We start from the raw sequence: 15,180 nt of genomic DNA, 5'->3' as shown, positions 1-15,180 counted from the left end.
CAGGTGAAGCTGGGCTGTACTAAGAACAACCATTACGAGGTTGTCAACCAACTGTTTCATATTCATGAAAATATCTAATTCATGGTGGGTAGGATGTCAAAGCAGGCGGCTACTAATCAAGTCATTTGCAAACCGTACCGACTTGGGACTGCTACGCCAGAACATACCCAAATACATCCCCGCCTACAGTTGCAAATTAGGGTACTTTTACACAGGACAATAGTTGCCTGAGTAAATCACTCAAGCGAGTGATTACAGGTGACTGTATACCCATTCGAACACGGGACGCGATAGGGCAAGGGAGCAACAACTCCTCACTTGTCGCTTGGGTTTTACCTCACCTAAAAAGCAAGCAATTATGGGCCTAGGTAAACAGGCAGTCATTCATCTATGGACGACTGCCTGCTTACTCTGAATGGAAGCGGATGGCCAGAAAGGATTACCATTGCGCTCCTCATCTTCATTTAGTGAGTGATTATTTATCCTATGTGAAAGCATAGCAGAAATAATCCTTGGGATGAAATCTGGGCGATTAAGTGTATTCTAATTAGACAGATTTCCTGCTGCAGGCTCCAGAAAAACTAAGTGTTGTAAAAGGCCCATTTAGACAACAATTATTGCTCAAAATCTGCTCAAAAGATGGCTTTTGAGCGATAATCGTTCCGTGGAAATGTGACCATCTTTCACTTTTCTGACGAACGATGAACTCCATTGCTCGGCAGAACAGCTGATGAGGACCGCATGCTGTGTTCTTCCCGGGGATCGCTGATTACATTGTCTCAGCAGTCAGCCCCATGGCAGAACAAAGGGAATTTATTCAGAGAATAGAGGATGGTCTGGTCCCTGAATACAGCTCTCGGCGGCTCACACACTACTAATTGGTGCCAAGTAGTAGTTTATGCAAAAATGATCGCTCAAAAGCCATCTTTTGAGCGATCATTGTTTGTGTAAAGGCACCTTATGTCACAAGGCCACCATGAAAGACTGATCGATATTTGACAGTTTTGTTACTTGTCCTGGTGATCATTTGTTAGTAAAAGGATTATTCAGGGTGAATTATTTTGTTCGTTAGTGGTAGGTGTATGGGGGTTTCAGGCAAAAAAGTCCCTTTGGCATGCAGGGGATTTTCAACAATCTTCACATCCAGCCTCTTAATCCGCCCATACACAAACATATTCATCAACTAATTGCCAATATAACTCATCATCTGGTTAATGTTTGGATGAAAGACTTCCAGTGTATGGAGTGGCCATTAGGCCGCTAGCAGAAGACCATACATTTAACTCCGTGTTTTGCAGACTAACATGGAGCTAATGTAAGTCTATGTATCCATGGGCATTACCGTATATTTTTCACAGCCACGTTTTAAAGACCCAACATGCGCTACTTCTGTCCGTTTTTGCCTCTATATTTACATTCATTGGCATCTTCTATTGGGCAAAAATGAATCAGTATTCACCCAGTAAAAAAATAAAACCAACGGCCCCAAATACAGATACAGCAATGAAATAGTGATGACATACAGTTGTAAGGTCATCCATGACAGGTCCGTATTTTGGAGGGGTTAGAATATGCTTGTGAGAAATTGGCCTAAAAGGTGGTTTTTATGCGATTATCAGTCAAACGAGAGAAAGTGAACAATAACACTTACCAATGACTGATCAACGAACGGGTATTGCTCACTTTTTGTTTGTCGATCATTTTATGCAAGCATGAAAACAATTGTTGACTTGTTCGCTTATCATTCAGTTTACGCCACGCTCGTTCAGTCCGATTCTCATTTGAACGAGCCAAAGATGCATTTGTCTTTCTAAAAAGGCTGCACGATCTAGTTAGCACTGACGCCACTCGCATAAAGCAGACAGCTCTGTAGTGGCCAGGCTTGGTATTACAGGCAAAGTTCCTATTCATTGCAGCAGGAACTTTGCTTGTAATTCCAAGCCTAGCCACTGCAGTGAGAACAGAGCTGTCCACTTCCTGCAGAAATCAGCTCTGTGTACAAGCATATTGACCCAGTGAACAGAAGATCGATGGGGAGCCCAAGTCGCAGACCCCCATGAATCTTCCATTAACGGCCTATTCTATGGAGAGACAATCCACTTACAACTGGACAACCATTTAATGCCTTGAAAACAGGCATTCAGGATGGAGCTACATTCTCTGATAAATATTTGACTGGACAGCGTTAGTCAACTGTCTGGCGGTGTTATTTGGGTGCTGTATGGTGCTATTAAGTGGCAGCCTCAATAGATGTCCTGTAGAGGACACCAACCAGCTTAATATACACAAAAGTGCATCCAATTAAAAAGGAGCTATCTCAAGAAGACAACCCTTTTATATACATTCTATTGGGGCATATGAATATTATAAAGGTGGGCCCGCATCTATTAGCAAGTGTGGAGAAACTCTAGCAAAGTGTAGCTCTCTGTCTGGTGGATCGGGCTCATCAATGTATTACATGGTCAGCCACTTATTTGAAGGTCATCCTTTTTTTCTCTTGCAGCCGATCAGTAATTCAGCTTTAAAAAGGGACTCTCACCCCAATTGTTTGTTTTATTGATAAAAACCAGATATAGAGAAATCACCAAAAACTCTTTAAAAACAATGTTTAAAGACAAAAATGTGATTCATATAATAGGTCATTTTTTGATGACACATTTCCTTAAGTCTAAAAAGGGAGCTTTGTGATCAAATATTAATGGCAAAGAAATGCCAATCAGGAAACCAGAAACCCCACCTCCCAGACTCTTAAGGGGATGTCCACAGTGTCAATTTTCGGCAACAGCAATATCAGCAATGAATCTGCATATATTTATATTGGTTTGCTGCTAATTTCACCCTGCTCATTTGAAAGGCTAAAATCTGAGGTGAAAATCCTCAGCATAAAAGTAACATATTGCTGGTTTAAATTTCCATTTCCACTGCCGATTTTTCTGCAGCATGTAGTTAAGATTTATTTAAGGCCCATTTACACCAGCCGATGATCGCTTTAAAAAAAAAAAAAAAAAAACACGTGCGTGTAAATGTGCGCCCATGGAGCACTTTTCTGGCACTGTTAGCTGATCATTAAATTCAAGCCAACCTAAAAATCATCCTTCAGCCTTATCAGTATTTCTCCAAGGGTAGTGCTGATAGCATTGTTTTCCCCTGGAGAACAAAGGATCTGAGCGCAGATAAGAGCCCTCGGGCTATTAACTGCCTTCAGGGAAGGCTTCATTTGCACATCTAATTGGTACTTACTTAGCTGAGTAGCTACTTAATAGTTTATGCAAAATGATCGATCAAAGCTGTCACTCAAACTGTCGTTTGATCATTGCTCTGTGTAAATAGGCCTTTACATATCAGTCACTTTTCTGGTGCTGATACTTGATTTTTCACATGCAAATCCACAGTGCACATGTAACATGTTACATACCCCGAGAACGCCATTGACTAACAAAGCTGAGCTACAAGGCCATGACTCCTTAAAAACGAAACGTCTCCTTTGAATCTTTGTACATGATCAAAAGACATCATTAGGTCTTGACTAGCTGAAGTTTTAAGAGATAAATGACCCAAAGAATAAATCACTTTTGGGACCTCACATACGCAGGTTAAAGAGGTTTTCCTACGATTTCTTGAAATGTGTCAAAATAGCAGATCAACCACCAGGACCATCACCAATCCCAAGAAATGGGCATTTTTTCCTAACCACTGGTGAAAAACAGACCACACAAGGTCACTCACCAGAAAAATCATTAAGAGTCATGGAAACTGTTAAGCACTCTTACTAAACAATTTCCATAACCCCCATTCATTACAGCGTGTAGTACTGTGCCGAGTTACCGTCCCAGCCTGTGCTATGGATCAAATTTCTCAAAATTTAGTCAGAGAACCTCTTTAAGCCCAAGTGTTCAGGTCGACCAACAATATACTTTACACTTAGCTATAGACCTACTACCGTAGCTCCAACAAGGTGATCCCTCCAGTCTTATTCTAAAACCAAGTTGGAGTTCTGTTTTTAGGAATATTTATTAAGTCACAACCATAAAAGTGTATTTTAAAACACTTGAACAGAAGCAAGCAATGCAGCCAGGCAATGAGTGAAGGCAGCGGTACTGGGTTGTACAGGAAGGGATATTACCAGTGGGTAGCGAAAGGTAAAGAATCCACCTTAAGAGCTTTAGTTAGGCCACATCTGGAGTAGTGCATTCATTTCTGTAGACCACATCTCCAGAGTGGGATTAACAAACTAGAAAAAGAAAGAAGAGCAACTAGATGGTACATGGTCTTCAACAAAAACGCATGAAACTTAATTCAAAGATCTCAAATGAAACCTTTTTAACAACCACCGAGATGACGATCAACTTTTGGCTACACCCAACTGAGAACTGGAGCGTGAAGTGGGAAAGTAATCTTGGATACTCTCAAAACGGTTGGTCAAAGTTAGAAAATATGGTCCGCTTTCATCCCTTCCCTCCCTAAACAGCACTATGCTTGTCCACTGGCTGGAATTGCAGGTCATTCCCATTCACTTGCAGAGCTGCAATACTAACTACAACCCACGGACTGACATGGTGCAGTTTCTGAAAAAAAAAAAAATAAAACCCTTTTGTCAAATCCTTATCTGCAGTAGTGTTTAAAAAATAGCTGTGAGTTTGGAATAGCAAATAAAGCATAAAATAATTATAATAAGTCTGGATTCAGACGACCGTATATTGGCTCGGTTTTCACACCGAGCCGATATACGGTGTCCTCATCTGCAGGAGGGGTGGGTGGGATAGATGGAAAAGCCAGGAGCAGGAACTGAGCTCCCTCACCCTCTCTGCCTCCTCTCCACCCCCTCTCCTCCCCTCTGCACTATTTGCAATGAAAGGAGGCGGGATGGGGCGGGGCTAAGTGGGGGGAGAATTAGCCCCGCCCCTGTCCCGCCTCTCCCCATTACAAATAGTGCAGAGGGGCAGAGAGGAGGCAGAGAGGGGGCGAGAGCTCAGTTCCTGCTCCTGGCTCTTCCATCTACCCCCCCCCCCTGCAGATGAGGACGACGTATATTGGCTCGGCGTGAAAACCGAGCCGATATACGGTCTGAATCCACCTTAAACTTAATTTCCATAAATACAAATGCTCCGGAAGTACTATCCTTTCAATTCCAACTCAAAAGAAGAAAAAGTAATCCAGTTCATTTTAATACTTTACATTAAAGTAAAGAAGGAAAATTAATTTGTTCAAAAAAATTCCAGTGTCAGCATTTATGAAAAATCCAAAAACGTATAAACTGTAAAAAAAGGTTTTAAAATTTCACTTTGAATTACTGAATATTCAGTGGCATAACCGTTGTTTCTGAGATTTGCTTGACATCTGTGTTGCAGAGTCTACCAACTTCTGAACAGGTATTTCGGTCCGGGAATATTGGACTACATTTCACATTCCTGCATTTTTTGGTTTAACCTCAAACCACATTTTTTATGTCACCCCACAAGTTCTCTATGGAAGTGGACTGGCCACTCGATGCCCTCAATCCTGTTGGTCTGTAACCAAGATGTTGTTCACTTACTGGTGTGCCTTGGGTAATTGTCGTGTTCAACCACCCAATTCAAGGACATTTATTCTTCAGCTTAGGGCAACATGATCTCCTTAAATATTTTAATATATTAAAACTGATCCATGATCCCTCGTATGCAATAAATGGGCCCAACACTGAGATATGAGAAGCATCCCCATATCATGACAACCATGTCCTCACAGCTTACTGTGGTTTCAATTCAGTGCCCGAGGGTCATCGGACACAGCATGTGTGGCCACTAGACACAAAAAGAATAGTTTTGCTTTCATTAGTACACAAAATGTTGCACGAGCTCTCTTTTGGGCCAGTCAATGTTTTCCTTTACAAATTTTAACCTATTCGGGACGGCTTTTTTTTTTTTTCTCAACAAAAGGACCTTGTGGGAGCTCTTGATGGCTATTCTTCAATCCATTTGAAAAGTAGTTTCCAGCTTTGTTCCATTTCCTTCAGGCTTGGGTTGCCATTTCAGGGTTTTTGAGATCTTTTTAGCTGAGCAGCCTATAGGGTTTTTTTCCTTCTCCGATCAACTTTTTAATCAAAGTACGTCCTTTTTTTTTTTAGAACATGTCTGGAATGACCCATTTTCACCAGTACTTTAGAAGGAAATGCACTATTACCCATTTTTGGAACATTTGTCTCCCTCCGACCTTCAAAAAGGGTCAAAATTAGAGATGAGCGAGCGTACTCGCTAAGGCAAACTACTCGAGCGAGTAGTGCCTTATGCGAGTGCCTGCCCGATAGTCTCTAAAGATTCGGGTGCCGGTGGGGGAGAGCGGTGAGTTGCAGGAGTGAGCAGGGGGGAGCGGGAAGGGGGAGGGGGGGGAGGAGAGTGAGAGAGATCTCTCCCCTCCGTTTCTCCAGGCTTTCCCCCGCCGCTCCCTGCCCCCCGCCGGCACCCGAATCTTTAGAGACGAGCGGGCAGGTACTCGCATAAGGCACTACTCGCACGAGTAGTTTGCCTTAGCGAGTATGCTCGCTCATCTCGTCAAAATTCATATTTGTTTTTCCACAGAATTAATGGACTTCCCCAATTTAACTCCTCACTGCTATTATTTTGAAAATGGACCTTAGAATTAATGATTTAATTACCCAGAATAAGGGCATAGATGTTCCTAATTGTTGGGTCTGTTTTTTTGCTCTTACTCTTCTACACTTTCAAGTAAATTACTCGCCATGTTGAAATATCACTTTTACCAAAAACATTGTTCTAGCAGGTGAATGATATTGGACTGCTATTTTTTGAACACTATTGAGTTCCCTAGTAGGAGGTTTGAAAATGGGTTTAGGGCCCTCTGTTCTACAGCCAATCCCAATACAGCATATAGTATCTAATTGAAAATGTATTGTACAAGTATACTGGATGTTATAGGGTCACTTTTTTACGGTTTGATGTTGACAATAACCGCAGAACAAGGATAGTTTCCAATTAATGACCCGACACCGTGAGAACTTTATGTCTGCGGGAGACTATTTGAAGGCTTTCTGTTTCTCATCAGCTTTGTGTTATATCAAACGTTCCTCTGCACGCAGCTCTGTTTGTGATGTGAAGGGAAGAAATCGCCTGTGAGACATTAATATGACCTTGTCTCATGAATATGAATTCCCGCTGTGAAATCCTGCGGAGATCCAAGCATCAAATGCTCTTACCTGTTGAAATTTGGTTTAAGAAATAAATTCATTTATACTAGATTTTTCTTTGTCCTTTGTTCTATACATACTGAGAACACCAAACCTTGCAGCAGTTCCCAATAAGAACAAAAATGTATTTTTACATAGTCAGATGATGGGACTCCAAAGAACAGAAGGTTCAATCAATTTGATCAGAACAAGCTGGATGTAAGGTCAGGAGAAGGAGAGCCAATAGCACAAGGCCCGGGGTCCGGAGTCACAGCATACGTGAGTAATTATACAGTCAGGCAACGGCACGCATGCTTCATGGAAAAGATTACCCCCCAGTTTACTCACTCCATGTGAATACGTACATTGTTTTGGTATGTAGATAAAGGCTCATTAGACTCCAACATGTTGTACAACATTCTACCAAAAGTAATTAGATACCTGAGCAAGAATCAGAAGTAGTATTCACTTACATATGTTAATACTTAGTGGGGCTCCTTTGACGCCAATGACATCGAATACGCTCCATAACATACTTTCTACTAACATCCGATACACTTCAGCTGGTACTTCCCTCGATTCATCCTGTAAATGTCTGGGGAGCCCTCTTAAAGAAAAAGCATTGGCCCATCTAGAGTGGTACAAGGACCGTCATCATTGGACAGTTGAGCAATGTTAGAACGTTGTATGGAGTGATAAATCACACCACTCCATCTTCACATCAGATGGACATGCCTGGGTGTGGAGGATGCTAGGGAACGCCCTTTGACTGAGTGTGTTGTACCAACAGTTATGTACAGCAGAGGTTCCATTATAGTCTGGGGATGCGTTACGTGGCATGGTCTTGGTCGGTTAGTTGTAGTGGCAAGAACAATGAACACAGAGGTGTACCTTGACATTTTAGACAAGGTGTTGACGGCAATGTTACAATACTCTAGGAATGATCAGCAATGCGTCCAACAAGACAACGCTCCTTGTCACAAATCCATCACCGTTCAAGGATATGGATGTTCCACGACTGGACCAGCTGCACAAAGTCCCAATGTGAACTCTACTGAACATCTTTAGGACAAACTAGAACAGCAGGTCATGAAATATGAACAGCGTCCATCTTCTTTGAGAGAACTCACCCAACATTTGCAGGATGAATGGAGGGAAATATCAGCTGAAGTGTATCAGATATTAGTAGAAAATATGCTATGCATGGAGAGTATCTGATGACATTAAGGTCAAAGGAGCATGCGTGCGCACATGTGGTGAATAATCCAGAGGGTTCCACTTTTTCCATGAAGTCTTTGTGTCGTTGTCTGACTACATACTTATTTTATTTAAAGCTGGGGGCTTGATCCCCCTTAGGGTAACGTGCATGTCAGGCCATGAACGGTGAGCGTGCTGCATCCAGGATTAAGTTACAATACATCAGTGGTATACCCACCAAAGCAGCAAACTAAGACTGCTGAGGGGCCAATGGAGGGGATCTGGTACTTAATAGCTTCCAGTTGCCACTAAGGGGTCTTATTGCATGCAGATATGTATGGTTCCTATTGAGTTCAAAGCTAAATAAATTCATATCCAGTGAGCTCCCCCTAGTGGTGTCTGCATTTAGGGAGAACTTTATTATGTAAATTTGTGAACGTGTGAAAGGAAGCAGAGTATTAGTTCTATGTATTGAAAACACTTCTCTATTGTGTTCTGAAAGTACGGTAGAAATTACCTTCCAAGTTTTGCTATGGGCCCCCTATGATTTCTCTTTTTGCCTCTGAGATCTATTTAATTGGTATTGTACCTTTTAAAACGTTTACATATTACTTATAGGTATCAATCTGACCCAAAAGTCACCCCAACAGGGCAATAAAACATAACTTTGGAAAATTAAATGAAAGTTAAGTTAAGTCTTTTTAAATGGTTTGAGAAAAGACAACCCCCCCCCCCCCCCCCAAAAAAAAACAACAAAAACTAACACTGTATTCACCTTCATCTTTATGTTTGTTTTTTTCTTTATTTCTCCTAATCTCCTGAAAGCTGCAGTAAAAATTTAGTTGTGCTCCTTCTGGGGTTCCCATGATGCCAACAACAGACTATGCATGGATATCCTGTCATGTAACCATCACTTATAAATGGAGCTCACATGACACAGTATTCATGCACAGAAGAGTTAATTTCAGCATAATCACCCCGAGTCAATCAGTTATGTAAACCACATTTACATTAAATACAGTAGAAAGATGACCAGGACTTATGCAGTGGCCTCCAGACACTTTGGATTGTACCCTGTTTCCCTGAAAATAAGACATACCCTGAAAATAAGACATAGCATAATTTTCCAGAATTTTTGAGGATGCAAAATGTTTTTTCAGGCTTTTTGAGGATGCTTGAAATATAAGCCCTACTCCAAAATTAAGCCCTGCTAACAGTTAATTTAAAAAGTCAATTTAAATAGTGTCCAGGCAGCTATACGTATAAAAAAGTTAAACCTTTTGAACATAAATTAATATAAGACACTGTCTTATTTTCGGGGAAACACGGTAGTAGTCTGCAGAGCTTTGCTCTCTTGATACGTGGGAATCCCAAAAGAGAGACACCACCTATCAAACATTTTATGCTATATGGGATAGGATATATGGTATTATTCATTTAAAGAGGCTGTCCAATGTTTTTTCATGAATTAGTGTCCCTCATGCTAAAATATAATATAATAGCCTATTACTCCCCTCTTCTGCCTCCCTGCATGTCCCGCGCCAACAACTCCGATTCTCAGCTTTGGCATTGTTTACATGCTACAGCGACTTATATACAGGACATCACAGGCTGCTTCAGCCAATCACAGACCTCAGTACTGGGGTCTATGACTGGCTGCAGCAGCCTGTGACATCTTATGCACAGGTTGACTGCAACCTGTCAAAATAAACCTGGCGTGGAGAACGAAGAGGCAGCACAAGACATCCAGGAAGCCAGGAAAGGCGAGTTTAGGCCAATTTATTAGGTTTTGAGATGGGGACCACCATATTAAAGAATTTAACTGACAACCTCTAACATGATGAGGCCAGTGGACAGGTCACTGCTTCCCACAAGGACAACACACTTCTCTTCTGCTGTAAAAGTTAAAATTATTCAAAGGCAAAATGCACACAATTAAACGGAGCACTGAAAAGTGTATTTGTTAGGCTCCATTCACATCTGCATTGGAGGTTCCATTGAGAGCCTTCGGTACACATCCGGCATAAAATGCCAGCCGAAAAAGTTGTGCATGTGGGACTTTTTTGACCGGTAAAAATGCCAGCAGGTGCAGAAACTGAACAAACCCCATTATAGTCAATGTGGTCCAATTGACAGCATTTGGTTCCGTTATCCAGGGGATTCCATTTTCCTGCTCCCATAGCGCAGATGTGAATTTAGCCTTACTACAGTGCTTCATTTAGGATGGCCAATTAGGATATCCTTCCAGAGAGATAGTGGTTTACTAATGTTTTTGAATAGCCTAAAATCACCCAAAACAAACTGTTGAAAGACTGCTGAGGAATAGCAAAATTATTGTATGTGCTTCACCCCCTTCATATGCATGGAAACACCAATGTTTAGGCGCCAAATGATCGAATATTCTGGATTATTGGAAAAGTTCATAAAATGCACTTAAAGGGGAACCATCAGGAAGGCAAGTCACGATGGGATATTAACAAAATATGCTGATTTAGTAACATTGTAAGCTAGGCTGAAAAAAGGCAAGATTTAACGTCTTGCAAAATCTTATTAGTTATACATTACAACTAGAGATAAGAAAGATGGTGATAATTGTTTGCCTCTGGGTATAGTGGACCATTGTAAGAAAATGGAGACCAAATCTGGATACATATTCCACCATCTCAGCCCTTATTAAATAGCCATTTCAAGCATATGAAGTTTTAAGAACTGCTTCCATAAGAGGAAGATTTCTTAATCTCTAATTCGGACCCGTAAGAAGAGGTTAACTCTCGCCCTACCTCCCACATGTAGACATTGTTCCTCACTTGAGAACGTTTCTTCTTCTCTCCAACAAAAGGTCCAAATTTTTTTCCTCTTGGAAGTGGCTTTCTGGCCCAGATACCTAAAAAATAATAAATAAATGGTTTTTGTACTTAGAATTTGATATTCATGTCCTGATATCTCCAGCTAATCAACATCCACAATTTTCTAATATGCAGGGTGTTCCGTTCAAACCTTGCACACAATTTTTAGAAGTCCGAAGAACAGAAAGTATGACTAGAGAGAAAATGCAACTACAGGAAATGTAACGCCAACTCCAAATTTTTTGGCATACACTCATAAAACTCTCCATGTGCCCCATTGGTAGTACGAACAATATACGATCTATACTCCATTTCTTGCCACATTCGCTCCAACATCCACTGTTGGCGCAAATACACAGTCCTTCATATAACCCTAGAGAAAGAAATCCAGCAGAGTAAGATCTGGGGAACAGAGCGGCCACCAACTCAGTTTGCCACCTCCAATCCAGCAGTCTGGAAAGGTATTACGGAGGGTACTCCGATCATCCATACTGCAATGTGGGGAGCTCCATCCTATTGGGAGATAATGTAAAGTTACTACGTGGGGACACGGGAATGGTTCTAAAATGGCAGGGTATACAGGGCCAGTTACTGTTTGTTCACTGGAAAAAAAAAATGCACTGATAATCCTATCCTTCATTACATCACACCAGACATTTTGGAAGGCAGCACTGGTCCAGGGGAGATCAGCCAAGAAACAGAAGGTATTGCTGATATATCATCCTTTATTGGTGAATACAGATCCAGAAGTAAAACAGCATGGCTACGTTTCGACGGCTGCGGCCGTCTTTGTCAAGCTACTTTGGCTCCTCAGTGTCCGGGACCTGGCAGGCGTGCACGGCGAGTATCTATTATCTTCCTCCACACCTATTATATGGTGCATATTGGCTTGGTGCTGCTGTTTGGTTACTATTCATATCACACCAGACATTAACCCTTTCCAATCCACTGTCTGACGTCTAAAGACATTATGATTTAACCCTTTGCAATCCAATTTTGGATTCAGGGTTTCCTAGGGGGTTTTCTCTTTCTGCCATTATACAATGGTGCCTACTGCTGGCTAGAGCAAGTACTGCGTATTGGACATGCTGGAGAGGCCCCCGACAACAGAGTGGCCTGTAATATACAGTAAGAATACCCTGCCGGACGTCTTCCGACATCGGAAACTGTACAGCCTTCAATCAGAATGTCTTTAGACATCAGACAGTGGATTGAAAAGGGTTAAGGCTGTACAACTCTGATTTTGGAAGATGTCCGTCGGGGTTCTCTTACTATATATTGCCAGCCTCTCTGCTGTCAGAGCCTAGCCAATGAGTCACCTCATGCAGTACTGGCTTTAGCCAGAAGATGGTGTCGTTGTAGAATGGCAGAAAGAGTAAGCACCCTAGGAAAACCAGGATACAAATTGGATTGGAAAGTGTTAAATGTTGGTTATCACAGACATTTTCTCTGTAGACATGAGGATTTTTAGTTCCCCATATCCGCACATTATGCAGATCAACACAGCCTGACAGATAAAACGTGGTCTCGTCTGAGAAAAGAAGGTTTCCAAGAAAGTGGCTATCAGTGTTGATACTACCGAAAATTTTGGTAGCAAACTCCTGTCTATGCAGTTCGTTGTCTGGCTTCAATTGCTGGACAATTTACTCTTTACAAGGGTACATTGGAAGCCACTTATGCAGAAGTCGATACACTGTTGTTGGCGATACATTGAATTATCTTGATGTTTGGCGAGTTGTTTTTCCCAGACTTCTTGGAAACCCCACTCAAATTTCATCCACTTTCTCACCCAGACCGTTTCGGAATATCTGCAGTCACAAGAAACTTCTGGAACCACAGCTTCACAATTTTTCCCCTTTGTACACTCGGTGGCAATTTCTTTGGACCAAAATGGATTTTGTCTGCATATCACACTACTGCGTTTTAGGCTGTTGAGAAGTTGCCATTTTGCCTTGTTCAACTGTGATATTGTGCAGTGTGCGAGAACTTCAAAAGGTCTCATTTATTAAAACTATCTAGTGATAAAACGGTCTTTGTTGCCCATAGCAACCAATCACAGGACAGCTTTTTATTTTATTTTTTATACAGGTAAGTTAAAACTGCACTGCGGTTGGTTGTTACGGGCAACAAAAATAGTTTTACTATTAAGTTAAGAGAGACCAAAAATTCTTTCAGTTTCTCTCATAGTGCTCATTACAATCCATCATTCCCCATAGGTTTATCATAATGATTGATTGAAATGTGGCAGATTTGAATGAAACACCCCATTCTTTGCAATACAATTCCTACCATTATCAAGATTTCAGATTGCTGTCAGTGAATGGGCACAGTCTTGTCTACAACCAAAAGCTGAAAATCTACAGAAACCTAATACACAACTGAGAGATTTTTACAATCCTAACTAGACAATCCTCTGAACTAAACAGCTTGGGCTCAGGGCTAAACAACACTTACAAAGAGCTTTAAATTAGTCAGTTTTTCATTTTAGGTGTAATTTTACATTATTTTGCTTTCTTTATGTTTACCCATGGCCAAGTGTAAGGGGCTCAGATGAGGTCTCCCTTGGATGGTATAAGGGAGACCTCTACTGGCCATCATAGAAAAACTACATTTTGTGCATTTCTCTATTGAGTGTTATTCTCAATTGGCTGCAGAGATCAGGTGGGATGTCTAGTGGACTGGGGATAATAGAGAGGTGCCCAGGCTCAGTGTGTTCAGGAGGGAACTGTAGGAGCCGGTGACTGGGTGAGAGTGCAGTAAACTGGAGAGTTATCTGGGTGGTGCTTAGCCTTGAGAGACCAGAGGAGCGAGGACGTTGGGCAAGACATGTCCTGGAGATTCTATGCTTTCCATAGAGGGACAGTGACACGATGAGAGGCAGCCAATAATGGAAAAGTGCGGCCTTATAATGCGTCAGAACAGACATTGCTGAGACAATTATTGAGCCCACATCGTCCTGCAGCTCTGTGCATCCAGGCACCCCCAACAGTCAACCAAAGACATGTCGCCTATGCTATGGTACTAAACACACTGAAGATACACAAGTGGGAAGGTCCTCAAAGAAAACCCAACATGTATACACGGACAATGACTAAAGTGCAGACCTGCCAGTTAAAATATGTGAGCTCAAGATAACGCTAGAGAAATACATATTCATCCAACAAGTGGGGGCAAGAGTTTGGACAACATTTGCGTTACCTTTCGGCAACCACCACTGCTGGGTTGAAGCATTCGGTGGTATTACCACGTTTTATAACTGAGGTGTATTGCTAAACTAGGAGATTTGTTAAAGATTGTTGTAGTTTTAATGTTACCTTTAAGTGTAAGAAGTGAGGAGAATGGGAGTGGTGGCACATTCTGCAGAGGGACATCGGTACATGCAGCCTGAGGAGAATCTAACGTTCCTCTATGTGCATACATATTTTATTCCTCTGAAGTAACCACCACTTCATAAAATTTTCTGTGCGAACAACAGGTAAACTAAACACCTGTACCAAATTAACTTTGGCGAAGCCGGGTATATCAGCTAGTATGTAAATTAATTTCCATTGTCTGACTCCATCCTAGGAACCGAACAAAGATGATATTGGAACCGCTGAATCCAGCACATGCAGGCCCCGTAGATTGCCTACCATATCCCATTGACTATAAGGGATTACATCCAGCATGATAGATGACATTTTCCCAGATAAAATAGCGCAGCATTCTGTGTCATTTTGTGCCAAATCAACATCAAAAGGATCTGAACAAAGCCTCCAGCAAAAATGCAAATGAAGCCTTATCCCTTGATTGCATCACAACAGTTACAAAATCCCACCACTAGATGTCCCCAGTGATTGCAAGACCAATCATGTACTAAGGAATTTCTCACTGAAGCATCCATTACAAGTGTACACAGTAGGCGCTAAAAGTAGATACTAAGGGCATTATGGGTAAATGCATAAGGGAGTCCTGAAACACCAATGATATGTGGGGCTC

The 15,180-nt window shown here is 41.6% G+C and overlaps 1 protein-coding gene across 1 annotated transcript in view; it reads right to left on the bottom strand.

The window, feature by feature from the left end:
- Window positions 1-15,180, bottom strand: part of PRDM2 (PR/SET domain 2) — a 126,708-nt gene that overhangs the window by 75,776 nt on the left and 35,752 nt on the right. Inside the window, exon 4 of the mRNA XM_066606720.1 lies at window positions 11,137-11,240. Coding sequence (XP_066462817.1) covers window positions 11,137-11,240 — 104 coding nt within the window. The remainder of the gene's footprint in view (window positions 1-11,136; window positions 11,241-15,180) is intronic.

The sequence above is a fragment of the Eleutherodactylus coqui genome, chromosome 6 (assembly GCF_035609145.1).
Source record: "Eleutherodactylus coqui strain aEleCoq1 chromosome 6, aEleCoq1.hap1, whole genome shotgun sequence".
Lineage (NCBI taxonomy): Eukaryota > Metazoa > Chordata > Amphibia > Anura > Eleutherodactylidae > Eleutherodactylus > Eleutherodactylus coqui.
The sequence above is the reverse complement of the archived record's forward strand: the minus strand, read 5'-3'. Positions and strand labels throughout refer to the sequence as shown.